The sequence below is a fragment of the Rhinoderma darwinii genome, unplaced genomic scaffold (assembly GCF_050947455.1).
Source record: "Rhinoderma darwinii isolate aRhiDar2 unplaced genomic scaffold, aRhiDar2.hap1 Scaffold_3923, whole genome shotgun sequence".
In the NCBI taxonomy this organism is placed as follows: Eukaryota; Metazoa; Chordata; class Amphibia; order Anura; family Rhinodermatidae; genus Rhinoderma; species Rhinoderma darwinii.
The window spans coordinates 19,645-45,369 of NW_027463543.1; the positions used below are offsets into that span (position 1 = coordinate 19,645).

Genomic DNA, 25,725 nt, shown 5'->3' on the forward strand with positions numbered 1-25,725 from the left:
CTTATATCACTCCAGTACTATTATATCCTCCAGAGACATTTACATCATATGTGACTGATATCAGCCGCTCCTCTTATATCACTCCAGTACTATTATATCCTCCAGAGACATTACATCATATATGTGACTGATATCAGCTGCTCCTCTTATAACACTCCAGCACTATTATATCCTCCAGAGACATTACATCATATATGTGACTGATATCAGCCGCTCCTCTTATATCACTCCAGTACTATTATATCCTCCAGAGACATTACATCATATGTCTGACTGATATCAGCCGCTCCTCTTATATCACTCCAGTACTATTATATCCTCCAGAGACATTACATCATATGTGACTGATATCAGCCGCTCCTCTTATATCACTCCAGCACTATTATATCCTCCAGAGACATTACATCATATGTGTGACTGATATCAGCCGCTCCTCTTATAACACTCCAGTACTATTATATCCTCCAGACATTACATCATATGTGTGACTGATATCAGCCGCTCCTCTTATATCACTCCAGCACTATTATATCCTCCAGACATTACATCATATGTGTGACTGATATCAGCCGCTCCTCTTATATCACTCCAGCACTATTATATCCTCCAGAGACATTACATCATATGTGACTGATATCAGCCGCTCCTCTTATATCACTCCAGCACTATTATATCCTCCAGAGACATTACATCATATGTGACTGATATCAGCCGCTCCTCTTATATCACTCCAGCACTATTATATCCTCCAGACATTACATCATATGTGTGACTGATATCAGCCGCTCCTCTTATATCACTCCAGTACTATTATATCCTCCAGACATTACATCATATGTGTGACTGATATCAGCCGCTCCTCTTATATCACTCCAGTACTATTATATCCTCCAGACATTACATCATGTGTGACTGATATCAGCCGCTCCTCTTATATCACTCCAGTACTATTATATCCCCCAGAGACATTACATCATATGTGTGACTGATATCAGCCGCTCCTCTTATATCACTCCAGTACTATTATATTCTCCAGAGACATTACATCATATGTGACTGATATCAGCCGCTCCTCTTATATCACTCCAGCACTATTATATCCTCCAGACATTACATCATATGTGTGACTGATATCAGCCGCTCCTCTTATAACACTCCAGTACTATTATATCCTGCAGAGACATTACATCATATGTGTGACTGATATCAGCCGCTCCTCTTATATCACTCCAGTACTATTATATCCTCCAGAGACATTACATCATATATGTGACTGATATCAGCCGCTCCTCTTATATCACTCCAGTACTATTATATACTCCAGAGATATTACATCATATGTGACTGATATCAGCCGCTCCTCTTATATCACTCCAGTACTATTATATCCTCCAGAGACATTACATCATATGTGTGACTGATATCAGCCGCTCCTCTTATATCACTCCAGCACTATTATATCCTCCAGACATTACATCATATGTGACTGATATCAGCCAATCCTCTTATATCACTCCAGTACTATTATATCCTCCAGAGACATTACATCATATGTGTGACTGATATCAGCCGCTCCTCTTATATCACTCCAGTACTATTATATCCTCCAGAGACATTACATCATATGTGTGACTGATATCAGCCGCTCCTCTTATATCACTCCAGTACTATTATATCCTCCAGAGACATTACATCATATGTGTGACTGATATCAGCCGCTCCTCTTATATCACTCCAGTACTATTATATCCTCCAGAGACATTACATCATATGTGTGACTGATATCAGCCGCTCCTCTTATATCACTCCAGTACTATTATATCCTCCAGAGACATTACATCATATATGTGACTGATATCAGCCGCTCCTCTTATATCACTCCAGCACTATTATATCCTCCAGAGACATTACATCATATGTGTGACTGATATCAGCCGCTCCTCTTATATCACTCCAGTACTATTATATCCTCCAGAGACATTACATCATATATGTGACTGATATCAGCCGCTCCTCTTATATCACTCCAGTAGTATTATATCCTCCAGAGACATTACATCATATATGTGACTGATATCAGCCGCTCCTCTTATAACACTCCAGTACTATTATATCCTCCAGAGACATTACATCATATGTGTGACTGATATCAGCCGGTCCTCTTATATCACTCCAGCACTATTATATCCTCCAGAGACATTACATCATATGTGTGACTGATATCAGCCGCTCCTCTTATAACACTCCAGCACTATTATATCCTCCAGAGACATTACATCATATGTGTGACTGATATCAGCCGCTCCTCTTATATCACTCCAGTACTATTATATCCTCCAGAGACATTACATCATATGTGACTGATATCAGCCGCTCCTCTTATATCACTCCAGCACTATTATATCCTCCAGAGACATTACATCATATATGACTGATATCAGCCGCTCCTCTTATATCACTCCAGTACTATTATATCCTCCAGAGACATTACATCATATGTGACTGATATCAGCCGCTCCTCTTATATCACTCCAGTACTATTATATCCTCCAGACATTACATCATATGTGTGACTGATATCAGCCACTCCTCTTATATCACTCCAGTACTATTATATCCTCCAGAGACATTACATCATATGTGACTGATATCAGCCGCCCCTCTTATATCACTCCAGTACTATTATATCCTCCAGAGACATTACATCATATGTGACTGCTATCAGCCGCTCCTCTTATATCACTCCAGTACTATTATATCCTCCAGAGACATTACATCATATGTGTGACTGATATCAGCCGCTCCTCTTATATCACTCCAGCACTATTATATCCTCCAGAGACATTACATCATATGTGTGACTGATATCACTCCAGCACTATTATATCCTCCAGAGACATTACATCATATGTGTGACTGATATCAGCCGCTCCTCTTATAACACTCCAGCACTATTATATCCTCCAGAGACATTACATCATATGTGTGACTGATATCAGCCGCTCCTCTTATATCACTCCAGCACTATTATATCCTCCAGAGACATTACATTATATATGTGACTGATATCAGCCGCTCCTCTTATATCACTCCAGTACTATTATATCCTCCAGAGACATTACATCATATGTCTGACTGATATCAGCCGCTCCTCTTATATCACTCCAGCACTATTATATCCTCCAGAGACATTACATCATATATGACTGATATCAGCCGCTCCTCTTATATCACTCCAGTACTATTATATCCTCCAGAGACATTACATCATATGTGACTGATATCAGCCGCTCCTCTTATATCACTCCAGTACTATTATATCCTCCAGAGACATTACATCATATGTGTGACTGATATCAGCCGCTCCTCTTATATCACTCCAGTACTATTATATCCTCCAGAGACATTACATCATATGTGTGACTGATATCAGATGCTCCTCTTATAACACTCCAGCACTATTATATCCACCAGAGACATTACATCATATGTGACTGATATCAGCCGCTCCTCTTATATCACTCCAGTACTATTATATCCTCCAGAGACATTACATCATATGTGTGACTGATATCAGCCGCTCCTCTTATATCACTCCAGTACTATTATATCCTCCAGACATTACATCATATATGTGACTGATATCAGCCGCTCCTCTTATATCACTCCAGTACTATTATATCCTCCAGAGACATTACATCATGTGTGTGACTGATATCAGCCGCTCCTCTTATATCACTCCAGCACTATTATATCCTCCAGAGACATTACATCATATATGTGACTGATATCAGCCGCTCCTCTTATATCACTCCAGTACTATTATATCCTCCAGAGACATTACATCATGTGTGTGACTGATATCAGCCGCTCCTCTTATATCACTCCAGCACTATTATATCCTCCAGACATTACATCATATGTGTGACTGATATCAGCCACACCTCTTATATCACTCCAGTACTATTATATCCTCCAGAGACATTACATCATATGTGACTGATATCAGCCGCTCCTCTTATATCACTCCAGCACTATTATATCCTCCAGACATTACATCATATGTGTGACTGATATCAGCCGCTCCTCTTATATCACTCCAGCACTATTATATCCTCCAGAGACATTACATCATATGTGACTGATATCAGCCGCTCCTCTTATATCACTCCAGCACTATTATATCCTCCAGAGACATTACATCATATGTGACTGATATCAGCCGCTCCTCTTATATCACTCCAGCACTATTATATCCTCCAGACATTACATCATATGTGTGACTGATATCAGCCGCTCCTCTTATATCACTCCAGTACTATTATATCCTCCAGACATTACATCATATGTGTGACTGATATCAGCCGCTCCTCTTATATCACTCCAGTACTATTATATCCTCCAGACATTACATCATATGTGTGACTGATATCAGCCGCTCCTCTTATATCACTCCAGTACTATTATATCCCCCAGAGACATTACATCATATGTGTGACTGATATCAGCCGCTCCTCTTATATCACTCCAGTACTATTATATTCTCCAGAGACATTACATCATATGTGACTGATATCAGCCGCTCCTCTTATATCACTCCAGCACTATTATATCCTCCAGACATTACATCATATGTGTGACTGATATCAGCCGCTCCTCTTATATCACTCCAGTACTATTATATCCTCCAGACATTACATCATATGTGTGACTGATATCAGCCGCTCCTCTTATATCACTCCAGCACTATTATATCCTCCAGAGACATTACATCATATGTGTGACTGATATCAGCCGCTCCTCTTATATCACTCCAGTACTATTATATCCTGCAGAGACATTACATCATATGTGTGACTGATATCAGCCGCTCCTCTTATATCACTCCAGTACTATTATATCCTCCAGAGACATTACATCATATATGTGACTGATATCAGCCGCTCCTCTTATATCACTCCAGTACTATTATATACTCCAGAGATATTACATCATATGTGACTGATATCAGCCGCTCCTCTTATATCACTCCAGTACTATTATATCCTCCAGAGACATTACATCATATGTGTGACTGATATCAGCCGCTCCTCTTATATCACTCCAGTACTATTATATCCTCCAGAGACATTACATCATATGTGTGACTGATATCAGCCGCTCCTCTTATATCACTCCAGCACTATTATATCCTCCAGAGACATTACATCATATGTGTGACTGATATCACTCCAGCACTATTATATCCTCCAGAGACATTACATCATATGTGTGACTGATATCAGCCGCTCCTCTTATAACACTCCAGCACTATTATATCCTCCAGAGACATTACATCATATGTGTGACTGATATCAGCCGCTCCTCTTATATCACTCCAGTACTATTATATCCTCCAGAGACATTACATCATATGTGACTGATATCAGCCGCTCCTCTTATATCACTCCAGCACTATTATATCCTCCAGAGACATTACATCATATATGACTGATATCAGCCGCTCCTCTTATATCACTCCAGTACTATTATATCCTCCAGAGACATTACATCATATGTGACTGATATCAGCCGCTCCTCTTATATCACTCCAGTACTATTATATCCTCCAGAGACATTACATCATATGTGTGACTGATATCAGCCGCTCCTCTTATATCACTCCAGTACTATTATATCCTCCAGACATTACATCATATGTGTGACTGATATCAGCCACTCCTCTTATATCACTCCAGTACTATTATATCCTCCAGAGACATTACATCATATGTGTGACTGATATCAGCCACTCCTCTTATATCACTCCAGTACTATTATATCCTCCAGAGACATTACATCATATGTGTGACTGATATCAGCCGCTCCTCTTATATCACTCCAGTACTATTATATCCTCCAGAGACATTACATCATATGTGACTGCTATCAGCCGCTCCTCTTATATCACTCCAGTACTATTATATCCTCCAGAGACATTACATCATATGTGTGACTGATATCAGCCGCTCCTCTTATATCACTCCAGCACTATTATATCCTCCAGAGACATTACATCATATGTGTGACTGATATCACTCCAGCACTATTATATCCTCCAGAGACATTACATCATATGTGTGACTGATATCAGCCGCTCCTCTTATAACACTCCAGCACTATTATATCCTCCAGAGACATTACATCATATGTGTGACTGATATCAGCCGCTCCTCTTATATCACTCCAGCACTATTATATCCTCCAGAGACATTACATTATATATGTGACTGATATCAGCCGCTCCTCTTATATCACTCCAGTACTATTATATCCTCCAGAGACATTACATCATATATGTGACTGATATCAGCCGCTCCTCTTATATCACTCCAGTACTATTATATCCTCCAGAGACATTACATCACATATGTGACTGATATCAGCCGCTCCTCCTATATCCTCCAGTACTATTATATCCTCCAGACATTACATCATATGTGTGACTGATATCAGCCGCTCCTCTTATATCACTCCAGTACTATTATATCCTCCAGAGACATTACATCATATGTGTGACTGATATCAGCCGCTCCTCTTATATCACTCCAGCACTATATCCTCCAGAGACATTACATCATATGTGACTGATATCAGCCGCTCCTCTTATATCACTCCAGTACTATTATATCCTCCAGAGACATTACATCATATGTGTGACTGATATCAGCCGCTCCTCTTATATCACTCCAGCACTATATCCTCCAGAGACATTACATCATATGTGACTGATATCAGCCGCTCCTCTTATATCACTCCAGTACTATTATATCCTCCAGAGACATTACATCATATATGTGACTGATATCAGCCGCTGCTCTTATATCACTCCAGTACTATTATATCCTCCAGAGACATTACATCATATGTGACTGATATCAGCCGCTCCTCTTATAACACTCCAGCACTATTATATCCTCCAGAGACATTACATCATATGTGACTGATATCAGCCGCTCCTCTTATAACACTCCAGTACTATTATATCCTCCAGACATTACATCATATGTGTGACTGATATCAGCCGCTCCTCTTATAACACTCCAGCACTATTATATCCTCCAGAGACATTACATCATATGTGTGACTGATATCAGCCGCTCCTCTTATATCACTCCAGTACTATTATATCCTCCAGAGACATTACATCATATATGTGACTGATATCAGCCGCTCCTCTTATAACACTCCAGCACTATTATATCCTCCAGACATTACATCATATGTGACTGATATCAGCCGCTCCTCTTATATCACTCCAGTACTATTATATCCTCCAGAGACATTACATCATATGTGACTGATATCAGCCGCTCCTCTTATATCACTCCAGTACTATTATATCCTCCAGACATTACATCACATGTGACTGATATCAGCCGCTCCTCTTATATCACTCCAGTACTATTATATCCTCCAGAGACATTACATCATATGTGACTGATATCAGCCGCTCCTCTTATATCACTCCAGCACTATTATATCCTCCAGAGACATTACATCATATGTGACTGATATCAGCCGCTCCTCTTATATCACTCCAGTACTATTATATCCTCCAGAGACATTACATCATATGTGTGACTGATATCAGCCGCTCCTCTTATATCACTCCAGTACTATTATATCCTCCAGATACATTACATCATATGTGTGACTGATATCAGCCGCTCCTCTTATATCACTCCAGCACTATTATATCCTCCAGAGACATTACATCATATGTGTGACTGATATCAGCCGCTCCTCTTATATCACTCCAGTACTATTATATCCTCCAGAGACATTACATCATATATGTGACTGATATCAGCCGCTCCTCTTATAACACTCCAGCACTATTATATCCTCCAGACATTACATCATATGTGACTGATATCAGCCGCTCCTCTTATATCACTCCAGTACTATTATATCCTCCAGAGACATTACATCATATGTGACTGATATCAGCCGCTCCTCTTATATCACTCCAGTACTATTATATCCTCCAGACATTACATCACATGTGACTGATATCAGCCGCTCCTCTTATATCACTCCAGCACTATTATATCCTCCAGAGACATGACATCATATGTGTGACTGATATCAGCCGCTCCTCTTATATCACTCCAGTACTATTATATCCTCCAGAGACATTACATCATATGTGACTGATATCAGCCGCTCCTCTTATATCACTCCAGCACTATTATATCCTCCAGAGACATTACATCATATGTGACTGATATCAGCCGCTCCTCTTATATCACTCCAGTACTATTATATCCTCCAGAGACATTACATCATATGTGACTGATATCAGCCGCTCCTCTTATATCACTCCAGCACTATTATATCCTCCAGAGACATTACATCATATGTGACTGATATCAGCCGCTCCTCTTATATCACTCCAGTACTATTATATCCTCCAGAGACATTACATCATATGTGACTGATATCAGCCGCTCCTCTTATATCACTCCAGTACTATTATATCCTCCAGAGACATTACATCACATATGTGACTGATATCAGCCGCTCCTCCTATAACACTCCAGCACTATTATATCCTCCAGAGACATTACATCATATGTGTGACTGATATCAGCCGCTCCTCTTATATCACTCCAGCACTATTATATCCTCCAGACATTACATCATATATGTGACTGATATCAGCCGCTCCTCTTATAACACTCCAGTACTATTATATCCTCCAGAGACATTACATCATATATGTGACTGATATCAGCCGCTCCTCTTATATCACTCCAGTACTATTATATCCTCCAGAGACATTACATCATATGTGTGACTGATATCAGCCGCTCCCCTTATATCACTCCAGCACTATTATATCCTCCAGAGACATTACATCACATGTGACTGATATCAGCCGCTCCTCTTATAACACTCCAGTACTATTATATCCTCCAGACATTACATCATATGTGTGACTGATATCAGCCGCTCCTTAGACCACAGCTTATACTAGTGCTATGAGGGTGACTGGTCCTTTAATATGAGGACTGGGGTTAGTCCCGGTCCACCTGGCAGAGCAGGGGCAGCTCAGGTTTCCATTGTGTTTTTGGCCGGGCGACACATCCGGAATGTAAAACATCTCCACTCCCTGCTCAGATTAGTCGGTCTCTACAAGCTCCCGGCTCCCCACCCAGTCCCTGGTCTCTGGAGCTTACAATCTACACTCTTCTCCAAGCCTCATTTATCAACATCTGCCGCTGCTTCTGGAAGGAGAAAGCTCTGCTGTTGCACTGAGGTCTGCTCTCTAGGCGCGGAGAGGATATCACAGCAAGGGGCTGGCGCCACAGGAGGGGTACAAGCAGCCCACACACCAGACCAGGACCCCACAAAGTGCACCCCAAGATCTGCTCCATGACACCAACCCGGGGACAAGAGGCCACGGACCACGAATGTCCTGAGACAACACAGCGGGGGTAGGGAGACGAAGACCTAATTACATGAGCCCCCTGCAGTGACAGTATTTACCCCCCAGGAGGGGAGGGCATCAGCCACAGCGGCCACACTGGCAGGCATTAGATTGTAAGCTCTTCAGAGCGGAGCCTCCAGGTTGTAGAAGGATTAAACATCTCCCATTATGACTTATTGGTGGCCCCCCAACATGTACAGAGACCCCCATACCTGCGCTCCACTGGGGTACACCTCGCCCTCATGGATGGAATCCACCAGATCCTCCTCGTCCAGCGTCGCTCTCTTGTAGGACGACATCTGAAAGGTGAAAAGTACAACAGAATCTCTCAGCAGCTCCATGAACCGGACGACACCGACCAGATGCCGGGCACAAGGGGGCACCTAAACCCAGGACCCACCACCCCTCCCCACCCTCCTGCTGCCCCGGCCCCACATCTCCCAGGATCAAACCCCAAGTCAATACAAGAGGAGCCGCAGCTGACGGGACCACCCACACCAGGACTCCTTATGTAACGCTGCAGGGGCACGTGACGGCTACCAGGGGGCACATACTTTCTAGTCTCACCACCCGACCACCACGGCCATCTCTGCCCCCAGCCTGCGCACTATTATGTCGTTCTAGCTTCAACTCTGCCCCCCCCCCCTCCTTCCTGCCATTATTAACTGCAGCCACTCACACATTGAGGGAGGGGAACAGCATTAACCCCCCCCCCCCCCCCCCCCCCGGGTGCCGAGGAGGAAACAAGGTCCAGACACGAGAAAACCTACAGACGTTTACCAGGAATACTACAAACCCCATCATTCACCGAAGTATAAACTCCATAATCAGCAGAGTCAGTGTACATACATGCCTCATCCTGTATTATACTCCAGAGCTGTACTCACTATTCTGCTGGTGGAGTCACTGTGTACATACATTACTTATCCTGTACTGATCCTGAGTTATATCCTGTATTATACTCCAGAGCTGCACTCACTATTCTGCTGGTGGAGTCACTGTGTACATACATTACATTACTTATCCTGTACTAATCCTGAGTTACAGCCTGTATTATACTCCAGAGCTGCACTCACTATTCTGCTGGTGGAGTCACTGTGTACATACATTACTTATCCTGTACTGATCCTGAGTTACAGCCTGTATTATACTCCAGAGCTGCACTCACTATTCTGCTGGTGGGGTCACTGTGTACATACATTACTTATCCTGTACTGATCCTGAGTTATATCCTGTATTATACTCCAGAGCTGCACTCACTATTCTGCCGGTGGAGTCACTGTGTACATACATTACATCACTTATCCTGTACTGATCCTGAGTTACATCCTGTATTATACTCCAGAGCTGCACTCACTATTCTGCCGGTGGAGTCACTGTGTACATACATTATATTACTTATCCTGTACTGATCCTGAGTTATATCCTGTATTATACTCCAGAGCTGCGCTCACTATTCTGCTGGTGGAGTCACTGTGTACATACATTACTTATCCTGTACTGATCCTGAGTTACATCCTGTATTATTCTCCAGAGCTGCACTCACTATTCTGCTGGTGGAGTCACTGTGTACATACATTACATTACTTATCCTGTACTGATCCTGAGTTATATCCGGTATTATACTCCAGAGCTGCACTCACTATTCTGCTGGTGGAGTCACTGTGTACATACATTACTTATCCCGTACTGATCCTGAGTTATATCCTGTATTATACCCCAGAGCTGCACTCACTATTCTGCCGGTGGAGTCACTGTGTACATACATTACATCACTTATCCTGTACTGATCCTGAGTTACATCCTGTATTATACTCCAGAGCTGCACTCACTATTCTGCCGGTGGAGTCACTGTGTACATACATTACATTACTTATCCTGTACTGATCCTGAGTTACATCCTGTATTATACTCCAGAGCTGCACTCACTATTCTGCTGGTGGAGTCACTGTGTACATACATTATATTACTTATCCTGTACTGATCCTGAGTTATATCCTGTATTATACTCCAGAGCTGCGCTCACTATTCTGCTGGTGGAGTCACTGTGTACATACATTACATTACTTATCCTGTACTGATCCTGAGTTACATCCTGTATTATACCCCAGAGCTGCACTCACTATTCTGCTGGTGGAGTCACTGTGTACATACATTACATTACTTATCCTGTACTGATCCTGAGTTACATCCTGTATTATACTCCAGAGCTGCACTCACTATTCTGCTGGTGGAGTCACTGTGTACATACATTACATTACTTATCCTGTACTGATCCCGAGTTATATCCTGTATTATACTCCAGAGCTGCACTCACTATTCTGCTGGTGGAGTCACTGTGTACATACATTACTTATCCTGTACTGATCCTGAGTTATATCCTGTATTATACTCCAGAGCTGCACTCCCTATTCTGCTGGTGGAGTCACTGTGTACATACATTACATTACTTATCCTGTACTGATCCTGAGTTATATCCTGTATTATACTCCAGAGCTGCACTCACTATTCTGCTGGTGGAGTCACTGTGTACATACATTACTTATCCTGTACTGATCCTGAGTTATATCCAGTATTATACTCCAGAGCTGCACTCACTATTCTGCTGGTGGAGTCAGTGTGTACATACATTACATTACTTATCCTGCACTGATCCTGAGTTATATCCTGTATTATACTCCAGAGCTGCACTCACTATTCTGCTGGTGGAGTCACTGTGTACATACATTACTTATCCTGTACTGATCCTGAGTTATATCCAGTATTATACTCCAGAGCTGCACTCACTATTCTGCTGGTGGAGTCAGTGTGTACATACATTACATTACTTATCCTGCACTGATCCTGAGTTATATCCTGTATTATACTCCAGAGCTGCACTCACTATTCTGCTGGTGGAGTCACTGTGTACATACATTACTTATCCTGTACTGATCCTGAGTTATATCCGGTATTATACTCCAGAGCTGCACTCACTATTCTGCTGGTGGAGTCACTGTGTACATACATTACTTATCCTGTACTGATCCTGAGTTATATCCTGTATTATACTCCAGAGCTGCACTCACTATTCTGCTGGTGGAGTCACTGTGTACATACATTACTTATCCTGTACTGATCCTGAGTTACAGCCTGTATTATACTCCAGAGCTGCACTCACTATTCTGCTGGTGGGGTCACTGTGTACATACATTACTTATCCTGTACTGATCCTGAGTTACAGCCTGTATTATACTCCAGAGCTGCACTCACTATTCTGCTGGTGGAGTCACTGTGTACATACATTACTTATCCTGTACTGATCCTGAGTTACAGCCTGTATTATACTCCAGAGCTGCACTCACTATTCTGCTGGTGGAGTCACTGTGTACATACATTACTTATCCTGTACTGATCCTGAGTTATATCCTGTATTATACTCCAGAGCTGCACTCACTATTCTGCCGGTGGAGTCACTGTGTACATACATTACATTACTTATCCTGTACTGATCCTGAGTTACATCCTGTATTATACTCCAGAGCTGCACTCACTATTCTGCTGGTGGAGTCACTGTGTACATACATTATATTACTTATCCTGTACTGATCCTGAGTTATATCCTGTATTATACTCCAGAGCTGCACTCACTATTCTGCTGGTGGAGTCACTGTGTACATACATTACATTACTTATCCTGTACTGATCCTGAGTTATATCCTGTATTATACTCCAGAGCTGCGCTCACTATTCTGCTGGTGGAGTCACTGTGTACATACATTACATTACTTATCCTGTACTGATCCTGAGTTACATCCTGTATTATACCCCAGAGCTGCACTCACTATTCTGCTGGTGGAGTCACTGTGTACATACATTACATTACTTATCCTGTACTGATCCTGAGTTACATCCTGTATTATACTCCAGAGCTGCACTCACTATTCTGCTGGTGGAGTCACTGTGTACATACATTACTTATCCTGTACTGATCCTGAGTTATATCCTGTATTATACTCCAGAGCTGCACTCCCTATTCTGCTGGTGGAGTCACTGTGTACATACATTACATTACTTATCCTGTACTGATCCTGAGTTATATCCTGTATTATACTCCAGAGCTGCACTCACTATTCTGCTGGTGGAGTCACTGTGTACATACATTACTTATCCTGTACTGATCCTGAGTTATATCCAGTATTATACTCCAGAGCTGCACTCACTATTCTGCTGGTGGAGTCAGTGTGTACATACATTACATTACTTATCCTGCACTGATCCTGAGTTATATCCTGTATTATACTCCAGAGCTGCACTCACTATTCTGCTGGTGGAGTCACTGTGTACATACATTACTTATCCTGTACTGATCCTGAGTTATATCCAGTATTATACTCCAGAGCTGCACTCACTATTCTGCTGGTGGAGTCACTGTGTACATACATTACATTACTTATCCTGCACTGATCCTGAGTTACATCCTGTATTATACTCCAGAGCAGCACTCACTATTCTGCTGGTGGAGTCACTGTGTACATACATTACTTATCCTGTACAGATCCTGAGTTATATCCTGTATTATACTCCACAGCTGCACTCACTATTCTGCTGGTGGAGTCACTGTGTACATACATTACATTACTTATCCTGTACTGATCCTGAGTTATATCCTGTATTATACTCCAGAGCTGCACTCACTATTCTGCTGGTGGAGTCACTGTGTACATACATTACATTACTTATCCTGTACAGATCCTGAGTTATATCCTGTATTATACTCCACAGCTGCACTCACTATTCTGCTGGTGGAGTCACTGTGTACATACATTACTTATCCTGTACTGATCCTGAGTTATATCCTGTATTATACTCCAGAGCTGCACTCCCTATTCTGCTGGTGGAGTCACTGTGTACATACATTACTTATCCTGTACTGATCCTGAGTTACATCCTGTATTATACTCCAGAGCTGCACTCACTATTCTGCTGGTGGAGTCACTGTGTACATACATTACATTACTTATCCTGTACTGATCCTGAGTTATATCCTGTATTATACTCCAGAGCTGCACTCACTATTCTGCTGGTGGAGTCACTGTGTACATACATTACATTACTTATCCTGTACTGATCCTGTGTTACATCCTGTATTATACTCCAGAGCTGCACTCACTATTCTGCTGGTGGAGTCACTGTGTACATACATGACTTATCCTGTACTGATCCCGAGTTATATCCAGTATTATACTCCAGAGCTGCACTCACTATTCTGCTGGTAGCAGTAACAGCACGGATCGGATATAACATTTCCTCGGGTTAGATGAATTTTCACATGAGTTTTATTTCTACAAAGAAACATTGAGCACGAGGTTTAGGAATATGCACATTATGGGGGTGATAAACACTAGGTATAGGGGTTCAGAGTCCCCCGACAATACAGAGACCGCACTGTACCACAGCGCAGGGCCAGTGCCAGGACCACAGTAACACGCTCAGCAGGTGCCCAGGGATCAGCGGCGTCGGGGGGATTACATGGAGGTGATTGGCTTTACTCCCCTGACCCATTATAATGGAATTAGCCGCTCGTTACTGTTCTGGACTAAATCATTCTCTCCTGTAGAGTCCCCGACCCCGCTGGCACCACAGCTATATACACAGACTGGCAGCCCCTTCTATATATACACAGACTGGCTGCCCCTTCTATATATACACAGACTGGCAGCCCCTTCTATATATACACAGACTGGCAGCCCCTTCTATATATACACAGACTGGCTGCCCCTTCTATATATACACAGACTGGCAGCCCCTTCTATATATACACAGACTGGCAGCCCCTTCTATATATACACAGACTGGCTGCCCCTTCTATATATACACAGACTGGCTGCCCCTTCTATATATACACAGACTGGCAGCCCCTTCTATATATACACAGACCGGCAGCCCCTTCTATATATACACAGACCGGCAGCCCCTTCTATATATACACAGACTGGCAGCCCCTTCTATATATACACAGACTGGCAGCCCCTTCTATATATACACAGACTGGCAGCCCCTTCTATATATACACAGACTGGCAGCCCCTTCTATATATACACAGACTGGCAGCCCCTTCTATATATACACAGACCGGCAGCCCCTTCTATATATACACAGACCGGCAGCCCCTTCTATATATACACAGACCGGCAGCCCCTTCTATATATATACACAGACCGGCAGCCCCTTCTATATATACACAGACCGGCAGCCCCTTCTATATATACACAGACCGGCAGCCCCTTCTATATATACACAGACCGGCAGCCCCTTCTATATATACACAGACCGGCAGCCCCTTCTATATATACACAGACCGGCAGCCTCTTCTATATATACACAGACCGGCAGCCTCTTCTATATATACAGACTGGCAGCCCCTTCTATATATACACAGACTGGCAGCCCCTTCTATATATACAGACTGGCAGCCTCTTCTATATACACAGACTGGCAGCCCCTTCTATATATACAGACCGGCAGCCCCTTCTATATATACACAGACCGGCAGCCTCTTCTATATATACAGACAGGCAGCCCCTTCTATATATACACAGACTGGCAGCCCCTTCTATATATACACAGACCGGCAGCCTCTTCTATATATACACAGACCGGCAGCCTCTTCTATATATACACAGACTGGCAGCCCCTTCTATATATACACAGACTGGCAGCCCCTTCTATATATATACAGACCGGCAGCCCCTTCTATATATACACAGACCGGCAGCCCCTTCTATATATACACAGACCGGCAGCCTCTTCTATATATACAGACAGGCAGCCCCTTCTATATATACACAGACTGGCAGCCCCTTCTATATATACACAGACCGGCAGCCCCTTCTATATATACACAGACCGGCAGCCTCTTCTATATATACACAGACCGGCAGCCTCTTCTATATATACACAGACCGGCAGCCCCTTCTATATATATACAGACTGGCAGCCTCTTCTATATATACACAGACCGGCAGCCCCTTCTATATACACACAGACTGGCAGCCCCTTCTATATACACACAGACTGGCAGCCCCTTCTATATATACACAGACTGGCAGCCTCTTCTATATATACAGACTGGCAGCCCCTTCTATATATACACAGACCGGCAGCCTCTTCTATATATACACAGACCGGCAGCCTCTTCTATATATACACAGACCGGCAGCCCCTTCTATATACACACAGACCGGCAGCCTCTTCTATATATACAGACAGGCAGCCCCTTCTATATATACACAGACCGGCAGCCTCTTCTATATATACACAGACCGGCAGCCTCTTCTATATATACACAGACCGGCAGCCCCTTCTATATACACACAGACCGGCAGCCTCTTCTATATATACAGACCGGCAGCCCCTTCTATATATATACAGACTGGCAGCCTCTTCTATATATACACAGACCGGCAGCCCCTTCTATATACACACAGACTGGCAGCCCCTTCTATATACACACAGACTGGCAGCCCCTTCTATATATACACAGACTGGCAGCCTCTTCTATATATACAGACTGGCAGCCCCTTCTATATATACACAGACCGGCAGCCTCTTCTATATATACACAGACCGGCAGCCTCTTCTATATATACACAGACCGGCAGCCCCTTCTATATATACACAGACCGGCAGCCTCTTCTATATATACAGACAGGCAGCCCCTTCTATATATACACAGACCGGCAGCCTCTTCTATATATACACAGACCGGCAGCCCCTTCTATATATACACAGACCGGCAGCCTCTTCTATATATACACAGACCGGCAGCCCCTTCTATATATACACAGACTGGCAGCCCCTTCTATATATACACAGACTGGCAGCCCCTTCTATATATACACAGACCGGCAGCCTCTTCTATATATACACAGACCGGCAGCCCCTTCTATATATACACAGACCGGCAGCCTCTTCTATATATACACAGACCGGCAGCCTCTTCTATATATACACAGACCGGCAGCCCCTTCTATATATACACAGACCGGCAGCCTCTTCTATATATACACAGACCGGCAGCCCCTTCTATATATATACAGACTGGCAGCCTCTTCTATATATACACAGACCGGCAGCCTCTTCTATATATACACAGACCGGCAGGCTGTGGGTTACATTCTATGGTTTGGGGGTACGGGGGGGGGGGCCCGCCATAATATCAGCGTTACCAGCTACAGGAGTCCCGGTTATGTGACGGCGCTGCCGCTTTATGCGCCAGGACATCGTGGGAGGAGTCAGGGAAGAGGAGACGCGGGAGCCAGGAATGCCCGGGCACAGGCCACGTATCACGGTGCCAAGGGAAGGCGACCCCCTCATCACTGCTGCAGCTCCAGACACGAGACGCCATCCCGGACGTGCCACCCCATGCCCCACACACCTAGAGTCCCCCACACAGGGAAGGAGTCACCCGGGAGGGGCCTCACTGAGGTCAGCGGGCACACCATCCCCCACCTCATCCCTGAGAGAGGCACTGGAACGCTCCACAAGACTGACCATGAGGACTCAGCACCCCCATTGGGCACCAGTCAGAACTACATCAACCTCCCCCAGGACACCCCAAAGTGGTACCCCCCCCCCAACACAGAACTACATGTCCCAGCACATACAGGCCGACATCATGGTCCTTGTAGTTCTACATTAGAAAACCGGCGCAGACGAACCCTCAAATCCACAGCGACCAACTGGAAGGGGGGGGGGGGAGCGTGGAGTCGATGGAGTAGTGTGGGGGGTGACAGGGTGTAGTATGAGGGTGTAGTGTGGGGGCGACAGGGTGTAGTTTGAGGGAGTAGTGTGGGTGTGACAGGGTGTAGAATGATTGAGTAGTGTGAGGGTGTAGTGTGGGGGTGACGAAGTAGTATGAGGGTGTAGTGTGGGGGTGTAGTGTGTGGGTGACGGAGTAGTATAAAGGGTGAGGTGTGGGGGGTGACCGGGTGTAGTACGAGGGTGTAGTGTGGGGGCAACAGGGTGTAGAATGATTGAGTAGTGTGGGGGTGTAGTGTGGGGGTGACAAAGTAGTGCGAGGGTGTAGTGCGAGGGTGTAGTGTGGGGGTGACAAAGTAGTGTGAGGGTGACAAAGTAGTGCGAGGGTGTAGTGCGGGGGTGTAGTGCGGGGGTGACAAAGTAGTTCGAGGGTGACCAAGTAGTGTGAGGGTGTAGTGTGAGGGTGTAGTGCGGGGGTGACAAAGTAGTGCGAGGGTGACAAAGTAGTGTGAGGGTGTAGTGCGGGGGTGACAAAGTAGTGTGAGGGTGTAGTGTGGGGGTGACAAAGTAGTGCGAGGGAGTAGGGCGAGGGTGTAGTGTGGGGGTGACAAAGTAGTGCGAGGGAGTAGGGCGAGGGTGTAGGGCGAGGGTGTAGTGAGAGGGTGTAGTGCGAGGGTGTAGTGCGAGGGTGTAGTGCGAGGGTGTAGTGCGAGGGTGACAAAGTAGTGTGAGGGTGTAGTGTGGGGGTGACAAAGTAGTGTGAGGGTGTAGTGTGAGGGTGTAGTGTGGGGGTGACAAAGTAGTGCGAGGGTGTAGTGCGAGGGTGACAAAGTAGTGTGAGGGTGTAGTGTGAGGGTGTAGTGTGAGGGTGACAAAGTAGTGTGAGGGTGTAGTGTGGGGGTGACAAAGTAGTGTGAGGGTGTAGTGTGAGGGTGTAGTGCGAGGGTGACAAAGTAGTGTGAGGGTGTAGTGTGAGGGTGTAGTGTGAGGGTGTAGTGTGAGGGTGTAGTGTGAGGGTGTAGTGTGAGGGTGTAGTGCGAGGGTGACAAAGTAGTGTGAGGGTGTAGTGTGAGGGTGACAAAGTAGTGTGAGGGTGTAGCGTGAGGGTGACAAAGTAGTGTGAGGGTGTGGTGTGAGGGTGTAGTGCGAGGGTGACAAAGTAGTGTGAGGGTGTAGCGTGAGGGTGACAAAGTAGTGCGAGGGTGTAGTGTGAGGGTGACAAAGTAGTGCGAGGGTGTAGTGCGGGGGTGTAGTGCGGGGGTGACAAAGTAGCGCGAGGGTGTAGTGTGAGGGTGTAGTGTGAGGGTGACAAAGTAGTGTGAGGGTGTAGTGTGAGGGTGTAGTGTGAGGGTGTAGTGCGAGGGTGTAGTGCGAGGGTGTAGTGCGAGGGTGTAGTGCGGGGGTGTAGTGCGGGGGTGACAAAGTAGCGCGAGGGTGACAAAGTAGTGTGGGGGTGTAGTGTGACGTGTAGTGTGGGGGTGACAAAGTAGTGTGAGGGTGTAGTGTGAGGGTGACAAAGTAGTGTGAGGGCGTAGTGCGAGGGTGTAGTGCGAGGGTGTAGTGTGGGGGTGACAAAGTAGTGCGAGGGTGTAGTGTGAGGGTGTAGTGTGGGGGTGACAAAGTAGTGTGAGGGTGTAGTGCGAGGGTGTAGTGTGGGGGTGACAAAGTAGTGCGAGGGTGTAGTGTGGGGGTGACTGTGTAGTGCGAGGGTGTAGTGCGAGGGTGACAAAGTAGTGCGAGGGTGTGGAGCGAGGGTGTAGTGTGGGGGTGACAAAGTAGTGTGAGGGTGTAGTGTGGGGGTGACAAAGTAGTGTGAGGGTGTAGTGTGAGGGTGACAAAGTAGTGTGAGGGTGTAGTGCGAGGGTGTAGTGTGGGGGTGACAAAGTAGTGCGAGGGTGTAGTGTGAGGGTGACAAAGTAGTGTGAGGGTGTAGTGTGGGGGTGACAAAGTAGTGTGAGGGTGTAGTGTGAGGGTGACAAAGTAGTGTGAGGGTGTAGTGCGAGGGTGTAGTGTGGGGGTGACAAAGTAGTGCGAGGGTGTAGTGTGAGGGTGTAGTGTGGGGGTGACAAAGTAGTGCGAGGGTGTAGTGTGAGGGTGTAGTGTGGGGGTGACAAAGTAGTGTGAGGGTGACAAAGTAGTGTGAGGGTGTAGTGTGGGGGTGACGGTGTAGTGCGAGGGTGTAGTGTGAGGGTGACGGTGTAGTGCGAGGGTGTAGTGTGGGGGTGACTGTGTAGTGCGAGGGTGTAGTGTGGGGGTGTAGTGCGAGGGTGACAAAGTAGTGCGAGGGTGTAGCGCGAGGGTGACAGGGTGTAGTGTGGGGGTGTCGTGTGGGGGGGCATCTACTATACTGTTTTGGGGTCGGTTGTGCATTACATGGTCACAGTAACAGGTAGAACCCTCATAACTTACATGAACCCCGATACCTGGTGCGCAGCGCCCGGATTTATCTGGTAGTTGCTGTGGGGGAAGGTAGCGGTATTTCCGGGTGGACGATAGCGGTAGATCCGGGAGGGGGGGGGGGACCAGTATTTCGGGGTCCGAGTTGTGGCTGCCGCTCCCTCAGCGCTCCGGTGCTCTCGCTGCTTCCGCCCCTCTGTGATTGACAGCCGCACCGACCAATCAGAGAAGAGGCAAGCCTTAACCGCTTCCTGCCTGGCAACAATGTAACATTCGGATACATCCAGCGCTCTGCTGCCCGGGGTGGAAGGGCCTGCTGGGAGTTGTAGTTCCAAGGAAGACCCAGGGTCCAGACCAATGATTTATTGGGGGGGGGGGGGGGGGGTTGTCTGTTCCGGTTTTCAGTCTCTGAATGCACACAATGAAAGTTAGCAAGCAGAGGTCTTGAAAATGGCTAAAATGGGGAGAGAACTAAATCCATTAGGAAGTTCTCCCACTTATTACACAATGTAGCAGCTGTATTTATAGAAGAGGGGGGGAGTGTGGAGCAGCAGAGCTCAGAGCGGCGGGTGTAGTGTGGGCACCGCGGGGGTTTACCGGCACCGCACCCTCGTGTTACGCTGAGGCCGACCCTGGGAATCCGCTGGGCATAGAACATGATGTGAGCCCGACACTGCGAGCGACTCCGGAGGGAGAGCGCAATACCGAGGTGGTGGAGGCTGCCAGGAAGAGTAACCAGAGGACACCGCATGCACCCAGTGTACCACAACTTCTGTATTCACTAGAAACTAACCGCCAAGCTGGGCCGAGACCACAACACTCACCGCCCCAACTTCACGACCGCTGCATCCAACTAATACAGGAGCAGCGGGGTCAGGTGGGGGGGGGGGGAGGTCACACGCAGAACTGACCCCCCCCCCCCCACACACATTGTAGAGATCAGAGGTGGATTAAGTAGTTGGAGCGGACAAGGAGTGAACGGGAACCGGTCAGAAGTTCTGAGGCCTCAAATCTGCTGACAGTTTCCCTTTAAGTGACCGCTCCAGAGGTGGCGACCGGGACCGCAGGACTGACGTTCTTGGCAGAATTAACAAAACAATGAGAAATGAACGGAGAAGAGGATTTATCCTGCGGGAACAGCAGCGAGTGCCAAACACTACACCACGCGTTCAGTGACAGGTAAACAATGTGGCAGCCGCGCCCAAAAACCTGCGCCAAACGTGAAGAGGCCACGAGAGGGAAGCAATAAAAACCATCAGCAGGAAAAACCACGAGGAGCCAGGACTGCGGACCGACCCCGGGTCACCACAGAGGCCTCGTCACAGGAGCGGCAGCGGACCGACCCCGGGTCACCACAGAGGCCTCGTCACAGGAGCGACCCCGGGTCACCACAGAGGCCTCGTCACAGGACCGACCCCGGGTCACCACAGAGGCCTCGTCACAGGAGCGGCAGCGGACCGACCCCGGGTCACCACAGAGGCCTCGTCACAGGACCGACCCCGGGTCACCACAGAGGCCTCGTCACAGGACCGACCCCGGGTCACCACAGAGGCCTCGTCACAGGAGCGGCAGCGGACCGACCCCGGATTACCACAGAGGCCTCGTCACAGGACCGACCCCGGGTCACCACAGAGGCCTCGTCACAGGACCGACCCCGGGTCACCACAGAGGCCTCGTCACAGGAGCGGCAGAGGACCGACCCCGGGTCACCACAGAGGCCTCGTCACAGGAGCGGCCTGACCCCGGATTACCACAGAGGCCTCGTCACAGGAGCGGCCGCGGACCGACCCCGGGTCACCACAGAGGCCTCGTCACAGGACCGACCCCGGGTCACCACAGAGGCCTCGTCACAGGAGCGGCCCGACCCCGGATTACCACAGAGGCCTCGTCACAGGAGCGGCCCGACCCCGGATTACCACAGAGGCCTCGTCACAGGAGCGGCCGCGGACCGACCCCGGGTCACCACAGAGGCCTCGTCACAGGAGCGGCAGAGGACCGACCCCGGGTCACCACAGAGGCCTCGTCACAGGAGCGGCAGAGGACCGACCCCGGGTCACCACAGAGGCCTCGTCACAGGAGCGGCAGAGGACCGACCCCGGGTCACCACAGAGGCCTCGTCACAGGAGCGGCAGAGGACCGACCCCGGGTCACCACAGAGGCCTCGTCACAGGAGCGGCAGAGGACCGACCCCGGGTCACCACAGAGGCCTCGTCACAGGAGCGGACCGACCCCGGATTACCACAGAGGCCTCGTCACAGGAGCGGCCTGACCCCGGATTACCACAGAGGCCTCGTCACAGGAGCGGCCGCGGACCGACCCCGGATTACCACAGAGGCCTCGTCACAGGAGCGGCCTGACCCCGGATTACCACAGAGGCCTCGTCACAGGAGCGGCAGAGGACAGACCCCGGATTACCACAGAGGCCTCGTCACAGGAGCGGCAGAGGACCGACCCCGGGTCACCACAGAGGCCTCGTCACAGGACCGACCCCGGGTCACCACAGAGGCCTCGTCACAGGACCGACCCCGGGTCACCACAGAGGCCTCGTCACAGGAGCGGCAGCGGACCGACCCCGGATTACCACAGAGGCCTCGTCACAGGAGCGGCCTGACCCCGGATTACCACAGAGGCCTCGTCACAGGAGCGGCAGAGGACAGACCCCGGATTACCACAGAGGCCTCGTCACAGGAGCGGCCTGACCCCGGATTACCACAGAGGCCTCGTCACAGGAGCGGCCTGACCCCGGATTACCACAGAGGCCTCGTCACAGGAGCGGCCTGACCCCGGATTACCTGGCTCCAATAGCTGGGATTGTACCAGGCGGTAAGAATCAGGATCCTCCGAGCAAATGTGGTGCAATAAATTCTGCTCCAGAAACAATGAAAAGTCAGCAGCGTTTACACGAGAACTGCAGCGAAGAACAGAGCAGCCAACACCGCCGTGTATCTAATCCAATCATGTGTGATACTGTCTGTTGAGCTGTGTATCTGATCCCATCATGTGTGATACTGTCTGCTGAGCTGTGTATCTAATCCTATCATGTGTGATACTGTGCTGAGCCGTGTATCTAATCCTACCATGTGTGATACTGTCTGCTGAGCTGTGTATCTAAGCCTATCATGTGTGATACTGTCTGCTGTACTGTGTATCTAATCCTATCATGTGTGATACTGTCTGCTGAGCTGTGTATCTAAGCCTATCATGTGTGATACTGTCTGCTGAGCCGTGTATCTAATCCTATCATGTGTGATACTGTCTGCTGTACTGTGTATCTAATCCTGTCATGTGTGATACTGTCTGCTGAGCTGTGTATCTAATCCTATCATGTGTGATACTGTCTGCTGAGCCGTGTATCTAATCCTATCATGTGATCCGGTCTGCCGAGTTCAGGGAAGCGTGACTGCGGTCAATGATTAACGTTACGCGCTGGGTCCAGAGTCCATTACTGCGGAGGATCAGCGTTGGAAGGAGCGCAGCGACATATACAGTCCGGCTCCCTAATTTGAGAAGATGCCCAGAAAAGTCAACAACATGGTGACCACCGGCCCGGCCCAGACGACACGAATCCTGGAACAATCCATTTAAGGATGAAACCAAAAGGAGACGTCTCCCATTTACAATCCAAAAATATTGGAGACTGCGGCGGAGGCGCCGCCACTGCCCACCAGACATGCGGGGGAGGGGAGCGGATCCCGGGACATACAGGAAAGAATCAACAACGTTCGACGCCGGTAAAAAGGAATAAAATGTCCCCTGCGCCCGAGACGTGGAAGAAACCAGAAAGGTGCGCGGCGCAGAGTGTAACACGGCACGTGCGCGGCCTAATCTTGGTTCTCTCGGGATCTCATATACGGGAGTTACCGATTATTTTAGATTCAATTACTTTATTCAGCCAATAAAAACACACACGTCTTGACTCCTCCCTCAGGCGCAGGAGGCGTGTACACCGGTAAAGGCCGTCCAACAGCAATTACCCAGAGAAGAAGCGGCGCAGCAGCCGTGCCCACACTGCCCTGTGCAGGAATGGTCAGAAGCAGATATCAGGACTGGGGCGCCCCCTGGTGGAACTGGACCCATCACGCAGCCAGTGCCGTCACTTCAGAGAGGTCCAGCACTGCCGGGTGTTTTCGGCCGTCTGCTCGCGGTTTTTGTCAGTCGTTATTCTGCCACGGTCGTTGCACGTCCCTCGTGTACATTATGGCCGCTGTGGTGCCGCGTCTATGACGCCACTTTGTTCTGCGCGCTTATATATTTCGTAGTCCACTGAAAGTACAAAAGGAGGAGGTTTCGTGCCAACGCAGAATTATTGCCCGGCAGCCACAGATTGCGAAGAAAAATCAATCACGAATCCCGGCCGTAATCTACGTGACCGACGGGGATCATTAACCCTAGTGTGACCTGAGCTGGCTCCGCCTACTGCGACACTCCACCTTCCCTGAGAAGTCTGCGGCACATCCTCCACCAGCGGGGTCCTGGCTCCCAATGTAGTCATTGGTTCTTCTGCTACAACCTGGAGCTCGCAGCCCTGGCACCGCCACCCCCCTGACTTCTGGGTGCCATCTGTCAGCCCCAGAGCCCCCAAAACACTGAATCTATGGACCCCATATCCATTAACTAACATGCGTGCGACCACAACTTCACCCGCTGCCCGAGGGGCCCATTATAAAAGTCAGTGGAATCTAAAATCGGCAACGGCATGAACGGAGCCCGATGCCCTCAAGAGGCGAGTGCTGCAACCTGAAGGGTTGGGACGAGAACGGGACGGGAACTTCTCTCCTGAGCAAAATCTGATCTGTATCATCTCAAGTCAGAAGATGAAGGTGACGGAGCCGATCTAGAGGCGCCATTTATAGCCGCTTATATAAACGTTACACCCCGCAGCAGCCGGACAACCTGTAACGCGCCCACCGCAGCAGCCGGACAACCTGTAACGCGCCCACCGCAGCAGCCGGACAACCTGTAACGCGCCCACCGCAGCAGCCGGACAACCTGTAACGCGCCCACCGCAGCAGCCGGACAACCTGTAACGCGCCCACCGCAGCAGCCGGACAACCTGTAACGCGCCCACCGCAGCAGCCGGACAACCTGTAACGCGCCCACCGCAGCAGCCG

General features: G+C 47.6%; 1 protein-coding gene across 1 annotated transcript in view; it reads right to left on the minus strand.

Annotated features, from left to right (window-relative positions):
- Positions 1–25,725, minus strand: part of LOC142708460 (endothelin-converting enzyme 1-like) — a gene marked incomplete at its 3' end in the record, with an annotated part of 46,235 nt that overhangs the window by 19,384 nt on the left and 1,126 nt on the right. Inside the window, exon 2 of the mRNA XM_075848385.1 lies at positions 9,688–9,774. Within this exon, the coding sequence (XP_075704500.1) occupies positions 9,688–9,774 (87 nt within the window). The remainder of the gene's footprint in view (positions 1–9,687; positions 9,775–25,725) is intronic.